Source organism: Microtus oregoni, unplaced genomic scaffold (genome assembly GCF_018167655.1).
Source record: "Microtus oregoni isolate MIOR12 unplaced genomic scaffold, Mior012 000031F_ref0000149, whole genome shotgun sequence".
Taxonomy (NCBI): domain Eukaryota; kingdom Metazoa; phylum Chordata; class Mammalia; order Rodentia; family Cricetidae; genus Microtus; species Microtus oregoni.
Genome location: NW_024543090.1, coordinates 14,889,389 through 14,909,962, shown reverse-complemented (window position 1 = coordinate 14,909,962; position 20,574 = coordinate 14,889,389). Strand labels below are relative to the sequence as shown.

Below are 20,574 nucleotides of genomic sequence, written 5' to 3'. Positions count from 1 at the left end.
TTGTATTCTCTGTTTTGTTTTGTTAATAGTTAAGGCAAATTTTAGGTCATTTAATCACTGTCTGGACCATGATAAGCAAATAACTTGGTGGGTGGGTCAATATTGTGATCATAGATAGCATTACAACTTGGGTGTATGTGGGAAAACTGAAATGGCCGTATATGTTTTCACTAAGGTAAAGTATTTTTCATCCCATAAGAAAAGCAGTACATGTGCTTCCCTGCTCCCCTATCCACCCTTCCTTTATCCCAATCATCCCGTTTCCCCAAGTTCCCCCCATCCTCCCCTTCTCACTTTTCTCTCTCCATCTCCCCTTACCCCCATCCCACCCCACCCCCAAGATCCCAATTTTTTGCAAAGCAAATGTCTTAATTAAGGGAGCCATCTTAGGGTTGGTAAAAGACTTGATCCTAGAGGGGCTCCCAGGTGCCCAGGGCAATGTCCCCAGTTAGTTCCTTGGGCAGCTGAGGATAGGGAACCTGAAATGGCCCTATCCTATAGCCATACTGATGAATATCTTGCATATCACCATAGAACCTTCATCTGGTGTTGGATGGAGATAGAGACAGAGTCCCACATTGGAGCACCGGAACGAGCTCCCAAGGTCCCAATGAGGAGCAGAAGGAGGGAGAACATGAGCAAGGAAGTCAGGACCGTAAGGGGTGCACCCACCCACTGAGACAGTGGGGCTGATCTATTGGGAGCTCACCAAGGTCAGCTGGACTGTGACTGAAAAAGCATGGGATAAAACCGGACTCTCTGAACATGGCAGACAATGAGGGCTAATGAGAAGCCAAGGACAATGGCACTGGGCTTTGATCCTATTTCATGTTCTGGCTTTGTGGGAGCCTAGCCAGTTTGGATGCTCACCTTCCTAGACCTGGATGGAGGGGGGAGGACCTTGGACTTTCCACAGGGCAGGGAACCCTGACTGTTCTTCGGACTGGAGAGGGAGGGGGAAAGTAGTGGGGGGAGGGAGAGAGGAGTGGGAGGAGGGGGAGGAAAATGGGAGGCTGGGAGGAGGTGGAAATTTTTTTTCAATAAAAAATAAATTAAAAAAGAAAGAAAAGCAGTACAGAAAAATAACATGCTATAAAGTAGCTACTGTCCCAGAAAAACCACAAGTTTGTGATTGGGTATGTGGAGGCTAAAGACCACCTCCAGACTGCTTTGTCAATGTGTGTATTCTCAACTGCTGACACTTGATACTACAAAACAAAACAGCCTTCTGAACCAAGTAAACTTCCAAAAAGAAGTATTTCTCTCTAATTATGTAGACTGAACTTGATATGCATGCCTACCAACAGCAATAATAAATAATAATAATAATAATAGCCACAAACAAAAGAATACAAAGGAAGGGCTTGCTTTCACCTTCTGAAGATTCAGTACAATAACTGCTAACATGTGAGTGAAATGGAAACAGATACAAATGTGAAGGAAGTCATGTGATTTAGCAATGAAGACTCCCCTGTCCCATGGGGAAGAAAGAAGATGGAAAATGCAAAGTCCTTGGGCTCACAGAACAGAAAAAAGATTGTAAATGATTCTTTTCTACAGAGGAACATCTCCCAAGCTATTGACCAGAGTTGATATGGAAAACAGCGGCGTTTGTGCAAAAGCCCGACGAGGTGCAGCACAAACTTGGGCTCTCCACTTGCTTCCATCACGTGACTTTAGTTAAGCAGAAACTCAGCAAAGACCGGAGGTGATTGGTTTCTCAGAAAGCCTCTTCCAGCACCTGCCAATTTCTAGGTAAGCCTCTAATTTAAATAAAATCAAAGCAAATTTCGGAGTGACAGTCCAAACAGGTATGAAAGATAAGTCTCCAAATATCAGAAAGAAAGAGATTTCAATAAAAGTCAACCCCCGACCCCTACCACACACACATACAATTCAAATATATCCCTGTCTAGTTCTACGTGATTTTTTAAAAAATTTTCATGCGAACCTTTTACTTAAAGAGTAAAATATCTAGAGTCCTATTCCATTTAAAAAGAGCGAAGTTAAGTTCCTGGGACGTTTTCCAGAGAGTTAGATTGCCTTAAAATTGGACGTGCATTAAATGAAGCTTTGTCTAACAAAAGTGAGCGAGTAACTGATATGGCATCTGTATGTTCAGTCCACACAAGGTTCCTTTATCTGGGAAGCATTACTCAGAGACAAACAGAACATCAGATTACAGTCCTGGGGACTCGTACTCGCCTCTTCTACGGATGCTGCCAGCTCACACAAACATTATATGTGCGTCGAGCACCTGTTTCCAGAAGAATTTGTAATCTACCTGCTCCATATCGTTCCCCAAAGTCTCTCCTACTTGACATGTGTGCCCCCTTTCATTCATTGCACTGAACCTTTCATCCCTAAGAGGTTCACTCTCAGTAAATGTGCAGAGTGGTAATGCTTTAATATCAGGAGCAAACACAGAAGAAGCCTTCTTCATTATAATGTATGATGAAACCAAACCCTGATTCTGAGAGTTCTCTGAATTTGCACGAAAAAGCCATTGCGGGAAGGGGTTCATTCCTGGGTGCCAGGTTCCTCCCACATTACCTGCTTCAGTGTACTTCAGTCCCACTTTTTCTTCTGTGTCTTTTGTCTTTGGGGGTGGCCAGACAGCTTGGAGTCTGCCAGGAGTCCTGTCGTCCTGCTCTGTGGGGCTCTGGTCAGGCTGTGCAAAACAGGTAAAGAATAATTTTAAGTGAAATGTGACCAGAGCCAACTGATTCTTGAAAACACACATCCTAACATTAATTCTAATATAGGTTTAATGGCCAGTTGTACGTTGCTCCTATTACTTGTAATTAAGCCATCTTAATACAGTATGAATCTTTTTCCAGAAGGGTAAAGAAACGGTAAGGGTAAAAACTAAAGCAAACAAAACAAACAAACAAACAAACAAAACAATCAATCAAACAAACAAAAAAACCCTCAGAGCTACCTAATATGCAACCCTTTATGTATTATTTTTGTTATTCACCTTTTTAAAAGGCACGACTAATTTTTTAACTGCAGAAACAAAAACAAATGCGTTATCATCTGGCACATTTATAGGAATATTTGCAAATGTACTCCAAACAACTCTACACTATTTACAATAAGGAGTTAAGTTTGTATTTTCCATGAACATTAGTAATAATTGAATATACACTTCTCTAAGTATTCCACACTAATTTTTATTCTTTCCTATTACAAAATAAAAGAGACTGACTCCATGTTCAAGTTTTTTGTTGTTGTTGTTTTAATGGAGTTAAATTTCGCAACTAAAATGCTATGGTTCATTTAGATTTAACTACAAGCTATGATAATCTTCCAGAGACTTTAATTTTTAATAGCTTAATTAAATATACAAGCAGACATGATAATCCTATACTGAATTGATGTTTAACAAGAAATTCTATCCATTGTTCCCATTAATTTTCAACGCCAAACACTTCCTGACCATTATAGATTAACTTTCTTTGAATAATTCCATCTTTTACTAGCTAGATTCTCTTGTGCTCTGATTCCATTTATTCTTTCCATAAGTGTTAGGGCTAGGTTCCTGTTTTTATATATGGGGAGACAGGCTCAGAAATTATCAAGGTCACCTCGCCATACGTGGCAGAGCAGGGGATTAAAATCCAGATCTCATCCTAAATTCGGAACTCAGCCAGGAAACCACATAAGGAACACAACACATATTTTGCTAAATGGCACACTTTCAAAGGCAGCCTTGTGTTCGCGGGAGTGTAATTGAACAGTGAGGAAATCTCTATAAGTTGGGCCGCACTTACACATCGCACATCCCATTACTTCCCCATGTTGCTAATGTTTTATAAGCGCAATGAGCCCTGATGTTTAAACTCAGGGTGCACAGTTCCCCTTCCTTCCCACACATCCTCACACAGACTACAATTACATTCAAGAAAAAAACAGAAGAAAAAGATGTGCTTCTGTCCAATTTCGCTGTCATTCGCAAGACAAATTTAATACATTAATTTCTGTTTACCTAAAATACTAATAAGATCGGGCAACTAGGGTTCATCTTAACAGAAAACCTGGAATGCAAAAAAAAAAATTACAGCATGATATTTTATGTCAAAATGCAGAACCCAATTCTACGTACGCTTTTAGGGTCAATGGGGCTGTCTGCCGGCCTTGACTTGGACCTTTCGAACACAGCACGCAGTGATTCCTTCTCATTCCTCATCTTTCGCTTGAGAGCTTCCAGCTCGGAGGTGTCAGCGGTGGTCCCTTTTTTAGGGGGACGGATGAATAAGGCCTTAAAGGCCTCCAGGGCAGTCTCTGGTGGCTTCGACTTCACCTGGCCATCCTGAACTTGGGCATCTCCAGAACTCTTCTGGCTCTCCTGCTCAGTACTATAGCCCATCTCGTCTGCCCCAGGGAGTTCGGGGTCTGCTTCCTTCACTTCAGTCCTTGGCATGTCAATGTTGAGCAGCTGAGAGAGCTGCTCCAGGAGAGTGGGCGTGGCCTTCGGATCAGTTGCTCTACCCTGGCTCTTCACTGTCTGTGGGCCTCCCTGCACCAGAGACTTTTGAACAGGCTGGGTCAACTTGAGCAAAGCCAAGTCCCCATCCTTGGGTTTGATTTCCGTAATGGTCTCCCCGGCCTCCGCTGTAGCCCCCTTCTTCAGCACACGGAGCCCACTAAAGAAAGCTGGAAGCTGGAACGACTTCTCCCCCTGAGTGTCTCTCTCTCTTTTACAAACAGTACCCTCAGCAACAACAACAGTCTGGTCTGTTGCTGCGGGTGGCGTTTGGGACCTTTCTTCCGCAGCCTGGCCCTGTCTGTGGCTATCACCACCTCCGGGGTCCACTTTGCTACTCGTCTCAGGTAAAGTTCTCTGAGAATCACCGCGGAGTTCTGCATTATCAGTTTCCCCAGTGTGGTCATTTTCTCCCGAATCTTCCAGGCTTTTTTGGGGCTCTTGAGATGGTTCAGATAAAACAACAGTGGTGGACTCCCGCGTATCAAGGCCACTTCCTTCTTCTGCCTCTTGGCCACCATCTTCAGAGTCAGAATCACTTGTGGTGTGAACCAGGGTCCCACGGACCCAAAGGACATCCTCGCTATCCACACTCACAGAGGCCGGTGAATGCAGCTCATGACCATGGGAAGAGGTGCTCGATCTGACTTTCCCCTGACTTCCCTCGGATCCTGTCTCCGCCCTTGCTGAGTTCCCATCATTTTCAAGATCAGGTGGAACGGGAGCTTCTGCCTGTGACTGATCTGAGCCTTCGCTGGGATCGTCTCTCTCAGGAGCGGGATCCACCTCTAAACTGCGAAATGCCTTCAGCACAGCATCTTCCTCTTCGGGATCCAAGGAGTCCAATTTACTTGTAAATCCAAACAGGGATTTCATAGAGAATTTACTCAGGATCGACTGAGCCATCTCAAGTCCGGCTTCGGATTTGTTTGGTTCCAGCTCATCTCTGCTATTGAGAGAGTTACCAGCCTCCTCCATGTCCCCGCAGTGGCCTTGACAGAAGTTCTACCTTGTGTTACCTGCTCTGCTCGCTCAGTTTATCCGCTCCATCTGCTCTTGACTTACAGGACAGAGAGCTACAGCACCGGGGAGACAGCCAGGCTTTCAGCAGCTCAGAAAACACACTTGGTCTCTTTCAGGTCACAGAGTCCTCGCTTCCGGTCTGTTCGATGCCGGCCGGCGTGCCCAGAGCAACTTGTTAACTCTGGGCAATTCTATGCCCCAAAGCAGCTAGGGCTGCACACCTTACTACACATGGGCAGGTAGGCTGCTCTTCTGGACTTCCGTATTTACTCCCCGGGACAAAAGGCTTTTTTGTCGCGGCAAAGTCAGCCTGTCCCGTAATCCCTGCCCAGGACTTCAGGAGGAGCTCCGCCCCGTGCCTACGAGTCTCCTGGTCACATTCAACTTCCTCATTGGTGAGCAAGTTGAGGTTCCTAAAAGTGCTGAGCCGGCAAGCTGGTCCTGACAGCCCTGACCCACCCCCTGGTGCAGCCCAAGAGATTCCAAAGTGAATCAGCAGAAAACGACCAAAGGATTTCTGAAGTGAGTCCTCTTTCCCAGCCAGGCCCCACACCCAGCATTTCGCCCACATCCACAGCCTCCTGCAAAACCCTAATCAAAGTCAGAAAGTAAAGAAAAAGATCCTCTCAAAGTGCCCGGAACTCTCAGAAGTAGTTAATTTACTACCCCTGGAATGTCTTTTGTTTTTAAATGCTTTCCTTCAGCTAGCTGGCAGGTTTCATCTGGAATGCAGATTTTCTCTGACTGCTGGGAAGGAAAACCAACTAGACTGGTTTCAGATTACTGGTGTTTTAGCTCTGCCCAGCCTGGGTGTTCTGCAAACAAGTACTTAAACAAGCACGCCCACCACGCCCCGAGTCCACCTACTGTAGGGCAGCAGAATAAACAGCCCCAGCCGTGTGCCTGTGATTACTGTCTGAGCTGAGAGCCAACCTTAGGTCTCTTTCTGTTCAGCAGCAGTGACTTCCTCGGTGAGTTATAAATCCTGGTGGCAGAAGGGACTCCTTTTCCGCTTTGGTGTTGCAGTCAAATACACGGACCTGGTATAGCACGATTTTGGAATGCAACCTCCCTTCTTGGTCAGAGTCATTCAGCCAAGATTCCCAAGGATCTTTATTTCTGCAAAGGTCTAGCGTCTATCAGTTTGGTTTCCACTGCCCATTTTGTGCAAAAAAGCAAAAGCAAAGAAACCCAGCACTGATTGGATAAAACACTATTCTGATTATAAACTACAGACCCAGAGACCTGAGGATATGGGGTGAGGGAGTCTTAGCTGCCTAGTGACCTCTTGGGAATGGCTTCCTGTCAAACCCAAAGGTCGGAGAAATTCTGTTTGCAATAATGCATTTTTAAAATACTGTATGATTGCAAAAAGGGAAACATAACCAAAGAGGGTGTGTATTCCTACAAACCTTATAGGAAAGAACAAAAAGAACAAACCATAATTGAAACGGAGCCTTTCTGGGTGACCCTGACTGACATTTTGGGATGACTAAATGACCTAAATGGAAAAGGTGTGGTGCCAGGGACTTCAGCTCAGTCAGTGGGATGTGTGCCTAGCGCACACAAGGCTTTGGGCTCAGTCTCCAGCAGAGCAAAACAACAGAATCCAAGTGAACATCGGGGCAAAATAAAGGGGCAAGGGGAGATCTGATGGTGTCATTCTGAATAAGCTTCCGCTCTAGAGAAAATGCCTATTGATAAAAATCTGCCTTCTTTGAGATCGTGGAAAGAAGGGATCATTACACACACCAGTTTCAGAGAACGCCAGACTAGAGGTGGAGTTTTGCACACCTGGTGTTTTCCTTCTCTTTGAGGATGTTTCGTTTGCTCAGATACATATATATCTTAGGACTGATTTCCAGAGTAAGTTTTCAGGCACCTCCATAGACTTGGGCAAAAATACAAGCTGGAAGGGGTCGTTAGTCCCTCTACACCATAGTACTGAGCAGACTTAAAGGGTTTCAGTGTCCCCTCATTATCCACAGGCACCAACATAGTTTTATAGAAAACGGATCTGGGGATTATTGGATTGACACCCCTTCGCTCCAGGTAGTAAGGCTTTATTGAACTTATTTTAGATTAAGAAATCAAAGTGAACAGAACTTAATTGAGTAGAGTTTCATAGGGTAGTGGGTGTGAATGAACACAGTAATATCTAGAACGGAACATTTACTATGTGTCCAAGCACTGTTTTAAATGCTTTGCAAATACTATCTCATTAGATAGAGACAGCCACTCTAGCTTGGAATTGATTCTGTTTATCCTGCTAGAAAACCAACCCAGAAAGATGAAGTAACTCATGTTTCTAGGGCCAATGGATAATGGAACCAGAGTTTGACTAAAGAATTCACTCTTAACCACCCTCAACACCTCAGAAGTTGACTTCCTGCTGGCTCTTGTAGGGACACCACACATGGCCCAGTCTTAAATTACAAAGGTGGCAGACTCTTCTTAGGGTCTGAGGTACACTTTCTCCTTTGGGATGACACAGAGACAGACGTCACAAAAACTTACTGACAGAAAATGACTATGGTTTTACATTGCTGGAACTTCAGGGCAAATTATTTAAATAGTTATTTATTTAAATGTTTAACAATTATATAATTTAAATAATTAAATTATTATCTGAAATTAATTTAAATTATTCATTTAGGAAAATTATTACAGAAAAGTCAGAAATGAAGGCAAACTGAGAGAAACTTCCAGCAGAGGAGTTTCTACAAGAGGAAAATGCCATTGAAGTTTCCTTGTCTAGAAGATTTGTAGGGTTGTGGCAGAAACTAGATAGAGAATGGGATCATCTCTACTGAGATTAGTTAATTTTCTGGGTCTTCAAGGGCTAAGCCAATGGTGGGCCTAGACTCATCATGCCTGTACCCACGGCCCATCCTGGGAGATGATCACACACTGCTGATGGACTGTCTTCACAGTCAGGGTAGACGACGCCTCCCTCTGTCCAGCCCTGACTCCGACTTTGACACTGACTGTTTCTAGCTGTTAGTCACTTGACCCACATTGCTGCCTTCCGACTTTGCAAATGCCTCGTAGCTGTCAGCTACACTAGACTTTCTTTGTGCTCTTATTTACAAGGGCAACTTGTAGCTTTACCATAGCAAAGAGCTAACTCCCTCCCAGTCACTAAGATGTAGCTGCAGTCTTTCTTGGTTACCTCATTTTCAGCTTATAGAGTAGTCTGGGGTGGTCTCCTGCTACCGTTAGTCTGTCAACAATCAGCTACGTTAGAAAGTAAGAATATTAACAGAAGGACAGTACTACTTTGTGGTCATTTCCTCAGGAGCTTCAGAGAGGGACTGGTGGCCTGCTGTCGGTGGCTCAGAGCTCTGTCCCCTGCTTTTTCTGTTCTGTCCGACTTTCTCATCTTAACATTTAATCTTCCTTTTAATTCCAACCTCCGTTCTACTACTTATGTGAGCAACTTGCACTGTCTGTCCTGGGTCCCTTTTCCTTACAATGGACAGAGAGCTATCTCTCTCCTGTATCACTGTGAATGAAGAGAAAATAATGGGTGAAGGTGGCCTGTACTGAGTCCAGGGAGTATCTTTCAGTTCACCAAATGAAACCTGATATAACATTGGGAGAGCGAATGAAATCATGACATCTACAATTGTGACGTTTCATTAAAAGGATCATAGGATTGGGGAAGGACATGTGTAGCTGAGGCTAAAGTGGACCTTGCGTTACAAGTCAGACATCTTGACCTCGTTTTAAAGATGAAGAAATCTGAAGTCCAGAGGAGTTAAACAGCGGCTACAGCTGACTCTGAGAGCCCCCATCTCCTGGTCGCTCTGCAGCACGCTGCCCATGTCTTCTAACACGTTATTTCTACTTAGTTCAGAGTAATGCTAGCTAAACTTCAGAGTCCACACTAATGTAAATCAAGCCTGAGGCAACCTTAGGCTTCTCCTAATAATACCAGCCCCAATAACAGCCATCAACTATTTCTGCTAATCAGTTGAATAGAAAAAAAATCAGACTATATAACCAGGCTGTGGTGGTAGATGCCTTTAACTGGATTTCTGAGTTCAAGGCTCACCTGGCTTACAGAGTAAGTTCAAGGACAGCCAGGGGAAATGCTGTCTTGAAAAAACAACCAACAAACAAAACAAAAACAAAATCAGGCACTTTGCAAGGACAAATTCCAATGATAAAGGCCTTTTCCTGTTCAACAGTGTAAAATATTTCCAAGGCTGGCTCTGCCATTGAAAATGGGTTAAATATGGACAACAACATAAGAGGATTTGGAAGGAGAATGGTGATACTGGGCATGCCATGAAACTAAAAGAGAGCAGGGTGTGCATGATCTTGCCATGAACAAGGGCTGCGTGTAGTTAGGTGCATGGTTCTGGTTCCTAGGCTCCATCCAAGCTCTGCACCTATAAGCCTGCTTCTGGGCAAGTGACATAGGCTCCTTGTGCTGCAGCTTTGTCACCCATGGGATGACAGTACGTGGCTGTGAGCATTACACCAACAACCGTATGTATTTGACATCCCCCTCCACGCCTAACCATAGCACTTCATGAGTTTTTCAGGCTTTCATGGGAAGGAAACGACCTTCTTAGTAATCTCAACCCATATCTACCAGACTTACTGTGGTTTGTCTTTGTCAATAGGAAACACATTTTTATGGAAGATGAATGAACTGACAGTCCAGGCAGGGAGTTGCTCCCTCCTAAGTCCCCAGAATCCATGCTTTTGGAAGAAGGGACTAAAGGTCTCCCAAATCACTGTTTCATTTATACTCCACTGGACTCCAAAGTCAATTCTTTTGAGGGATTCCTTTGAGAGTTTCAGGGCCAGTGTTTTGAGAGTTGTGTTTTCCATCTCTTCCACCTTCAGAGAGGGATTAGCTTAAGGGTTTTCTCAGGTGACTCTGCAGAAGGTCACTAAGTTCACTCTAGTCTTTATTATATCTTCTGCTCCAAGAGGATTTGCAAACAAACTCTACCCATTTCGGGAGCAGGACACTCTGTGGATTTAGTGTCTTTCCATTGCTCCCTCAAATGTCCGCTGAAGCACAGAGAGCAACCCTGCAAGGATTGTCACAGGTCTGTGATTCCCCAGCCTCACCATAATGGCTCTGATACGTTTTCCTTTTTTTTTCTTTCTCTTTTTTGTCTTTAAGTCAGTCCGTTAGACCTCAAAGGTGCTGCTTCACCTACAGTGTGAAGGGTAAGATCAAGCTGGCCATTTCAAGGCTGGTGCTGCAGTTCTTACTAGCAAATATTTCTAAGACTGGGTTCCTCGAGCCAGTGTCAAAGATTATCTGAAAAGGGAACTCACTCTTAATGACAAATAAATTATAATGGAAAAAGAAAATCTGTGACTTCACTTGTGGCTGGTCGGAGGGGCAGTCATTAAGGTGCAGGATTTGCGCACCAAGCTTCTGAAGGATCTGGGGGTTTTCCAAATCAAGGAGGAAGTTCGTTGTGCTACAGGGACAACTATGACAGAAGGCAGAGTCTGTGGAGAAAGCATCCCAAAGCTGCTTCTGGTAAGATACCAAGAAAATCTGAAATCCAATAAACTACTCTTGCCTAGTGTGGCTTGTTTCTCCTTCCCAAATAGCAACTCCAGGCAGCTCTCGGCTGCTATAACGAGGCATCTGTTTCTTTCCATCCTTAATTATCATATTAGCTATTTGGTTAGCATATATAATTATGGTTCTCATTAGGACATTTTCATACATGCACATCGCTGTTCTTTGTTCAGATTTGCCTCTTTCAACCCATGGTCTCCCCTACCCCGCTCTCCAAGAGACTCACCCACCCCATGCTTCTGCTTTATTTAACATTGGTAGAGAGAAACCTTTCACATTTCCAGGAAGTCTAGATTCTGCATATAAGAGATAACTTGTAATATTTGTCTTGTCATTTCTTTTCATCATTATCTAGTTATCTTGAGAAATTAGTTCAATTCCAAAACTCTAACTCCCCAAATCCTTTCATAGATTTTCAAACTTAAAATAGTAAATAGAAAAGGCTAGGGAAGACAGAGACACACCTAGAACAAAATGGAGACGGATGTGCTAGCTGTGGTGGCATGGACCTATAGCCCTGGCACTTTGGAGGTGGGCATGCTAGCTGTGGTGTGGACCTATAGTCCCAGCACTTTAAAGGTAGAGGTAAAAGAAAGAAAGTTTGAGACAAGCCTAGGCTACACAGTGAGTTCTAAGCCAGCCTGGGCTGCATACTGAGCCCCAGTCTCAAATAACAAACTAAAATAGGTCAGTTGTAGAATGTGTGTTAACTTGTCAAGGCTCTAGATTCAATCCCCAGCAACACAAAGACTGGAAGGTGGGAAGAAAATGAGAGATGCCTGCACAAAAGCAGAAGGCACCAGAGTTTAGTTACTAAAAGACCTAGGATACAAAGTGTCTTAATTGCCTTCCCATAGCTGTGATAAAATACCATGACCAAAAGCATCTTGGGGAGAAAATGGTTTATATTTTGGTTTTCACACTTTAATCACAGTCTATCACTGAGGGAAGTCAGGGCAGAAACCCTGGTTGGAGATGGGTATGCTAGCTGGGGTGAACCTCACCAGTCTTGAAAAGCCTTGTACAGTCTGCTCAGGGACAACCAGGAGTTTCTTCTGAATGCCACTGATGTACAACGTAAGCAGTATGCATGACAGGCTCTTTATTTAATTTTTTTCTTATGCCTAAATTTGGCCCATAGAACTATGAGAAAGGTATCATTAGCCTCATTTTTAAAGATAAACTCTGCCCAATGCAAGTATGTTCACCGCAGGAAGCATTGTATCTTGTGCCCTCTGGACCAGTCAACAGGAGCCCCACTCAGATGGTCTCTACACACCTACGACATGGCCAGTGACTAAAAAATAAAGTTTTAAAAAGAACTTCATTGTAGTTCATTTAAATAGTCCCATGTAGTGAGCACTCTTATAGATGTTATAGGGCATTTCAAAGGAATTAGGTCAAGTCTGAGATTAGATACCCAAGGAATAGCAAAATCAGGTTTTATACTGGATCCATCTTAGTCTAAATGTTTCATATTTTCATAGCAGTGTGGGTTTTTTTTTTCTTTTTTAAGCTATAATGTCACAGTTTTCTTTTCCATTGAAACACTGAAAGGGAGGCAGAAGAGATCACCCTTTAAAAAAAAAAACAAACCCTTTGTTTTAATTCCTTTAGTTTGGTAATTCGACTCTGTTGTGCATTTCCTCACTGTGTTAGCTACTGTTTTGTTCACCTGACACAGCAGGAGTCATCTGAGAAGAGGAACCTCATGGTAGTTTGAATAAGAATGGCCCCAACAAGCTCATAGATTTGAAAGCTATGTCACCAGGGATTGGCACTGTTTGAAAGATTAGGAGAGGTGGCCTTGCTGGAGGAAGTTTGTCACTTAGGGTGGGTTTTGGGGTTTCAGAAGATCAAGCCAGGCCCAGCGGCTCTCTCTTTTTCGGTCGCCTGTGGACCCTGATCCAGAACTCTCAACTCCTTCTCCAGGACCATCCCAGCCTGCATGCCACTATGCTTCCGGCCATGGTGGCAATAGACTAAACTTCTCAAACAGTAAGGAAGTCCCAGTTAAATGTTTTCCTTTATAAGAGTCGCCATGGCCTTGGTGTTTACATCACAGCAATAGTAACCCTCAGTAAAACAAACCTCAACTGGAAAAAAAAAAAGTGCCTCCATCAGATGCCCTGTAGAAAATCCTGTGGGATATTTTCTTGGTTAATGATTGACATGGGAGGGCCCAGGTGGGTTTTGTTGCCCCTGGGCAGGTAGTAATAAGAAAGCAGGTGGAAAAAGGAACTAAGAAGCCCTCCGTGGATTCTACTTAAGTTCCTGCCTCTGGCTTCCTTGAGTTTCTGCTCTGACTTCCTTCAGTGATAGACTGTGATTGGCATATGAAAGCCAAACTATAAACCTCTTTCTCCCCAAGATGTTTTTGGTCATAGTATGTTACCACAGCCATGGAAAGGAAATGAAGACACTTAGCATCCTAGATCTTCTTGTAACTAAACAATGACTATCCAGCTGAATGGGAGGACTCTAGCAACCCAGACCAATGCCAGGCTCGCCTATGATTTATGGGTGCTAAACTTCCAACAGTTATTCAGTGTTCCAGTGACCATTTTTATGTATTACTGAGAGACAGCATAGCTGTAGGAAAAGGTTTAGGAAGCTCACAGTCTAAGGGTGGAACTAGAAATCATGTTTAAATGTGAAAGCAGAACAGTGCTGGTCTAATGTCTAATGTTGATCAAACTATTTCCTGGGGATAGATTTCCCTCCATGTCCCTAAGTTTTGTGACGACTTGTATCTGACATGCACTACCCAAAGTTCATGAGATGAAGCCTCGGTCCCTTATGAAGCAGTGCTCAGAAGGGACTTGGAGAGGTGACTGGACCAAGCAGGTCCTAACTCTGTCAATGGATTAATCTATTCTAAGGCTCATAGCTTAATGGTGGTAGAAACTTAAACGAGTTGGGGCTTAGCTAAAGGAAGCTGGTCACTGGGGGTATGCCTCGGGATATTTTGTCCCTGTGTGTACTGGCTAGTTTTAGGTCAAATTGATATAAGCTAGAATCATCAGCGAGGAGGGAACCTCAATTTAAGAAAATGTCCCCATAAGATCAGGCGGTAGGCAAGTCTATAGGGCATTTTCCTAGTTAGTGATTTATTGGGAAGGATCCAGGCCATCATGGGTGGCGCCATCCCTGGGCTGGTGGTCCTCGATTTTATAAGAAAGTATGCTCAGCAAGCCATGAGGAGCAAGCTTGTAAGCAGCACCCCTCCATGGCCTTTGCATCTGCTCCTCCCTCCAGGTTCCTGCCCAGTTAGAGTCCCTGCTCTCACTGCTTTTGACAATGAACTATTTTATGTAACTATGCATGAAATAAACCATTTCCTCCCCACGTTGCCTCGGGTCATGATATTCCATCACAGCAGCAATGACACTGACTAAGACACTGTGCCTGCATGACTCCATGCCTACCTCCCTATGCCTACTGACTAATGTCAGTAGGTGAACAACCTGACCTTACCATGTATCCCCTGCCATAATAGTCTACCTGATCTCACACCTAACGTAATGGAGCCAGCTGATCACCTGGCATCTGGGAAACCACAGCAGGAAGTAAGCTTGATTTACGTTAGCTACCTTGACGGGAAGCTGAGGAACACAGTATCTAAACCTAAGCCTCTCTTTCCTCGTGCATTTCTTCTTGATAGGGTGCACACACATTTTCTAAGTAGAATATTTCATGTGGAAGGCTCACTTGGAATAACAACATCAAACTTACAAGACTCAAGCCACAGTACACGAAGAAGGGAGAAAAACCTAAAAAGGAGAGAGGAAACCCAGAGTCCAGAGGGTAAGAAGTGCTGGCCTGCATAACCTTAAGAAACTGTTCTCACTTTTAAAAAGTTATGACTAAAAGTTATTAAAAGTTACGTTTTATATTTATTACATTTCTACATATACAGTATGCAAATATATTTTAGTACATATTTTTAGAAAAAGAGCTTCCTTTCTAGGTAATGATATCTATCAAAAGCCCTAGAATACTTACAGAAAATAGATATTTATCACAAGGAAAGAGTTCTAAATGCTGAGGGGCACAAATAAATACTGTTCCAAAATTGAAAGCAAATTAAATATTCAATAATGATAAAATGATCAAATTCAGGCATACCTTTGATATGATACAATCACTTAAAGCATATCTCTTAAGAATTTAAAACAGCATGGGTAAGCCATGAAGAATATTGTAAAATCTAGCATGCTTGCTTTAAAAAAAATCCTCACTGAAAACATGTCATGAACCATGAAAAGTAAAAGAAAAATTATCAGTCTTTCACAGCGCTGTTCTTGTGCTGAGATAATGAATTGATTCTGCTCCCTGCAAGCAGTTTCAAGTAGTTTCCAAGGACTATGTATGATTCCTGTAATTGTAATAAATTAAGCAAAGACATAATTTCATTCACATACAAGAAAGAAAACCAGGATTACATGGTTTATTATATTTTCAAAAAAACAAACTACAATCATGAAAGGAAAAAGGCGTTTCAAAGTGCATTTGAACACTGCTATTCTCCAGGCTGCCTGCAGTTTGCATCCCATGCAGATGAAAATAACTGGCCCGTAGATGTCACTGTTGCACTTAAGCTGAGTGCATCCCAGCTTTTACTTTGCAAGGAAGGAGCATCTGGAAGAGACTGTACAAATCTCTTCAACAACTGTCAATTTGTTCCCTTTCGACTTTATTCCAAATCTCTCTTTCTCTTTCTCTCTCTATCTTTATTTCACCCTCTCCCTCCATTCCTCCCCCTCACGTGTGTGTGTGTGTGTGTGTGTGTGTGTGTGTGTGAGAGAGAGAGAGAGAGAGAGAGAGAGAGAGAGAGAGAGAGAAGGAGGGAGTTTTGCTCGCAGGTACCTTTGGAAGAATGTTAGCTACTTTAAAGCTGTAGTAGGTTGTTGTGAGCTGTCATGTGGAAACTAGGAATTGAACTCATGTCCTCTGCAAGAGCAGCAAGTATTTAACCACGGAGACAGTTCTCCAAACCCTGAAATCTCTTTTTATTAAAATATTTTTCTCTTTTTAAGTCAAATGCTTTTCTGAAATGACTTCAGTGACTATTATTATATGGTTCTGGAAAAAAAAAAGTTCTAGTCAATGGTTACCACCCATCTAAAAATGCGGATCTAATACACCCCTGTGGAAAGTCACAGGGTTACCAAGATGACCGTAGGCCTAACCCACACTCACCACACACGTAGTTTCTGATCAGAATATAACAAAGCAGAGAACAAGAGATTGTCAAAAGGAATAAAAAAAAAAACCCTGCAAAATAGAAAAAGCCACAGGAAACCACAGGAAAGGAGGGCAATAAGAAAGGGAATGGATGGTTTGGGCAGCTCTATCAGGCCGGCTAATACTGAAGTGGCAAAGCCCACCCAATGCTTTGTGCTGGGGAGCAATGTTTCTGTGTCACTGGACGCGGGAGAATGAGAAAGGAGAAGTCTATGTTTTTAAATGGCTTGTCCTGTATTTGGCAGGCTTCCCACCGACTTGTTGGGCTGTTATTTGAGCAGCTGGAGAGAAAGAAAGGTTTATAGACATGCAATGAAGACAGGTGACTCGGGTTTCACTGGAAAACGCAGAGCATATCTGCCAGTTGGCATATGTTGCTCGCAGAGTTTTAGTACAATGATATTAAGCCACTAGTGGCAAATGGGTTTCTTCCCACAGGGAGGTTTAGGCATCAGAGCTAATGAGACAGAGTACTCTGGCAAGAAACTATTGACCAGGTCATCTTCTAGTGCACAGATTTCAGATCGCCTTGGTTTGTTGCAGCCCATTGCCTTTTTTTTTTTCAAATAATGATCCACATACAGAATACAGCTTCAGCAACGTTACATATGCAGTTTACATGAAGTACATATGAAATAAGCCTCTGCTGACCACAAAGAACCACGGATCGAGCACGAAGATTTCCACTTACATTGAGATCCAAGTATAGTTCACTTCTATTTGACTTTTCTCTTTCTTCATGGAGCACAAATGGGCAGGGTGGTCCGGCTCTGTAACCCAGGACCCAAGCACCTCCATCCTTATTGGGAAGATCGTTAGCTGTCTGCTCATTGAAGCTGTCACAGGGAAAGCCTTCGGAGGTGATGCCTACGTGAACACAGGGAAGAGCGTCAATGACACAGCAGGCGGACGACGCACAACGGCATCGGCAAGTTTAGGAACTCCACAAGGCAGTCTCCGTATTCTGACTTCACTTTCTAGTTTATATATCTCGAGTCTGCTGTCCTTGAAAAGGGCTTTTTCCAATTACTCTTTTGGGGTCTGCAAGCATATGCCCTCACTGCCAAAAGGTTGGCCTGCTAGCTCTTCCCTGTTCTCCACAGACCTGTTTGCCAACCCAGGCTGTGCAGTTTGCGCCTATTCGCAATAAAATCAGAGGAGGGGCAGGGGAACTGAGGCACGAGTTCTTAGCTCTACTGCTCCACAGTGTCACACCCAAGCCAAGTCACGGATGCATTTGTTCTTCTAGGTCTGCGGCTGTGCCTTATTTCTAGGGACAGACTCTTCCTGCACTGTGCTTACTGGCATGCGTCAGTCTAATGATGAGGGAAAGCTGCATGAGCGACCCATTTGGGGCTGATGCTTCTCACTTTCCAAATAGTCAGCCAATTGGTTCTTACCTAAACTATATCAGGAGGACAGTAGGGCTGTCTCAAATTTTAACATAACCTAGAGTTGGGAAACAGCAGTGCTCCCATTTTAAGGGGGGAAACTAAAGCCCAGAGAAGGAATGGCAGTCTCACGTTCCTAAGATCAGGAGCGGAGAACACAGTGGTTGGAAGCCAGGCAGTTGAACACCTGAACTAACACATGCTCTCTGACAGGAAGTCTTAAGATAGCAACACATGTTCTGCAAAAAAAGGATGTCAGAGTTAAAAAAGCTACATGCTTTAGCCCCTGGTGCATCATAATCTATGCCAGTCTCCTGAAGAACTTGAGATGCTCCTTAGTGAAAAAAAAAATAAGCCCCTAAACCTAGCAAATGGAATCTCCCCAAATTTATCTGGTCATGGGATCCATTTAAACATCTGCTGAGCAAAACAGATTGTAAGCCATTAGTGCTCTACTGGAACGCAGTTTGGAAAATACAAGATTGGATCAACGAAAGGCGGGGCTCTGAGGCACTCACGTTCCTGGTCCACTGTGAGTTCCTGGTAAGCAACCTCGGCAAAACCCGGAGCAACCAGGTGGACATTAAAAACTTGGGCTCAGTGTCTTTTTGCAAGGGGGATCACTGGCCATGCAATAGGGTGTTTATTATACATAATCCTGTAAGAGAGGAGCTCTGGCCCCGCTCCAAAGCCAGCTGACAGCCTCTGCCAGCTGAGAACCTGACTCACAAGTAACCCGAGCTGAGAATAACTCAGCACACAAAGGGCTGCAAGGTGGCATGCTTCCCTTATAGGAGTAGCATTTTAAGAGACAGAGAAGTTGAGAACACTTAAGGGTTTGATTTGTGTTTGCTTGTTCAGTTCGGTTCGTTGAGTTTTAATCAGACTTCCGAGTGAAAATGACAGAGGTCACAGTGTTTCTACGGTTGTCATCTGGAGGCTGTGCCCCCCCCCCCCAAACACATCCAGCCACTCAAAAAAATCAGAGTCCAGGACATCAGGAATTCCCTGTCACCTCTGCAAATGTAGGGTGTTTGTCTGGAAAGTGAACTCGGGTATTTTCTTTACAAGGGCACAGGACCTCCAGATGAGCCTTGGTCCACTTGAAGCCCTTGATACCTGATGTCTGCAGAATATATAGCCAGTTGGTCACCTCAGCTTGGAGTTAGAGTCACGTATTGTGGTGTCCCTAACTCCTGTTCTCAAGAGGCAGGGGAAAAGCTAATGCCTAAAAGAACTTCAGAGCACCTCCACAGGCAACCCAGGAAGGAAACCATCACTGTGAAGACTGGAAGCTCATGTGGCTTTAGTGACTGTGGAAAGACTCATCCTTCCTCCCAGGACATTCTGTCGCTGTTAAGAAAAGAGGAAACCTATGGAGGGTTCACACTACACTGTCTCACTTCTCAGGTCTATAAGTACTAACTAGATCCCTCATTTAGATCCCTGCACTCTGCACTTTGGCTTGGAGTAAATGCTGGCTTTGGGTGAAGGTAGCATGGATTCATGTAACTATATAATACACAATATACATCACAAAATGCATTGTACAGCACCCCAGGTAAGACATTCAAAGCATATTGTCTGGTGAGACTAAGTTTATTATTGCAGTATGAATAGTGGTACAAAAGAGTGATGAACTCACACAGTAGCAAAGGCTTGTATTCCCAGCTAAAACGCACGCACATGTGTGTACATACTATGTGAACACACATGCAAACACACTCACATACTTGCAGTGTGTAACCAACACCACATTAATGAAGTGAGGCATGCAATCCAATCCACTCTTTATACAGAGGAACTTTAAGTAGAAGCAATAAAAATTAATTTAATTTTGGAGTTGATTTTTGTTCTTGTTTGTTTGTAAGACAGGGTTTCTCTGTATAGCTTTGGCTATCCTGAAACTCTTTCTGTAGACCAGGCTGGCCTCAAACTCACAGAGATCCGCCTGCCTCTGCCTCCAGAGTGCTGGGATTAAAGGTGTGTGCCACCACTGCCCAGCTTTGATTTTCATTTTAAAGAGCCAATTTCTGATGCCTAATATCTAACCAGACAATAACCTATGAAGAAAACATGCAAGATAAACCAGGATGTGTGATAATTTTGACAAGGATGATTAGGAGAGAAAGGGAACATGGGCAGAAACAAGTTACACAAGACTGTTATCTCAGAAGTTTGACAAACTAAGGACAGAGGACAAATTCAAATTTTTTAAAAAAAGAGTAAGTAACAATTTTATGAGATTTTTTAAAAAAGCTTCAATAATATAAAAACAAATGATTTATAAGAGATATACATATCTATTTTTATTTAGAGCATCCATACCCATATTATTCAGCTGAGTAAACAAAAAAAACAGTAACTTGAAACAAGTAAATGTGTCAGCATAATCAACTGACCGTTAGTTTCTAGTACAAATGGATTTTCAAGGAGTGTTAGATTTTCATTGAATAATCTTTCTGAAACACTAAGAGTCATCAGTTTAATCAACTATCTTTCCCTTTAACATTATTTATCTGACATTAACTATTTATTATGAGTTGTTATGTTTCTCAGTGGTACATTGGCCCCGTGATTGATCACATAGACACACGAAGGTTAATTTGACAGGTGATCATGGTTAATAGGACATACAGCACAGAAACACAAAGGGGAAGGTGGCTTACCTTTAAAAGTCTGTGCTTTCCTCAACCATTCAACGGATGAGCTGCACTTTGCTGATGCTAACCTATGACATCAGCCTGGGGGCTGCTGTTGGTAATCAAAACGGTGGAAGCAGACAGAAAGAAAACGTAACATGCCATTTACAATGGAGGCAGTGTTCACAGCCCACCTTCCCCGAGTGCAATCAGTCTCTCTGC

At 43.3% G+C, this 20,574-nt stretch overlaps 1 protein-coding gene across 5 annotated transcripts in view; it reads right to left on the bottom strand.

The window, feature by feature from the left end:
• Positions 1-20,574, bottom strand: part of Fmn1 (formin 1) — a 368,593-nt gene that overhangs the window by 250,763 nt on the left and 97,256 nt on the right. For 3 of the 5 annotated variants that reach the window (XM_041678896.1, XM_041678900.1, XM_041678898.1), the window contains 2 exons: positions 17,011-17,186; positions 2,554-2,671 (listed from right to left, as the gene is read on the bottom strand). The exons of 1 other annotated variant lie outside the window; for it this stretch is intronic. In XM_041678896.1, the coding sequence (XP_041534830.1) occupies positions 2,554-2,671; positions 17,011-17,186 (294 nt within the window). Of the gene's footprint in view, positions 1-2,553; positions 2,672-4,108; positions 5,548-17,010; positions 17,187-20,574 lie in introns of those variants that run through there. One more of the 5 variants, XM_041678899.1, reaches the window with a different exon arrangement.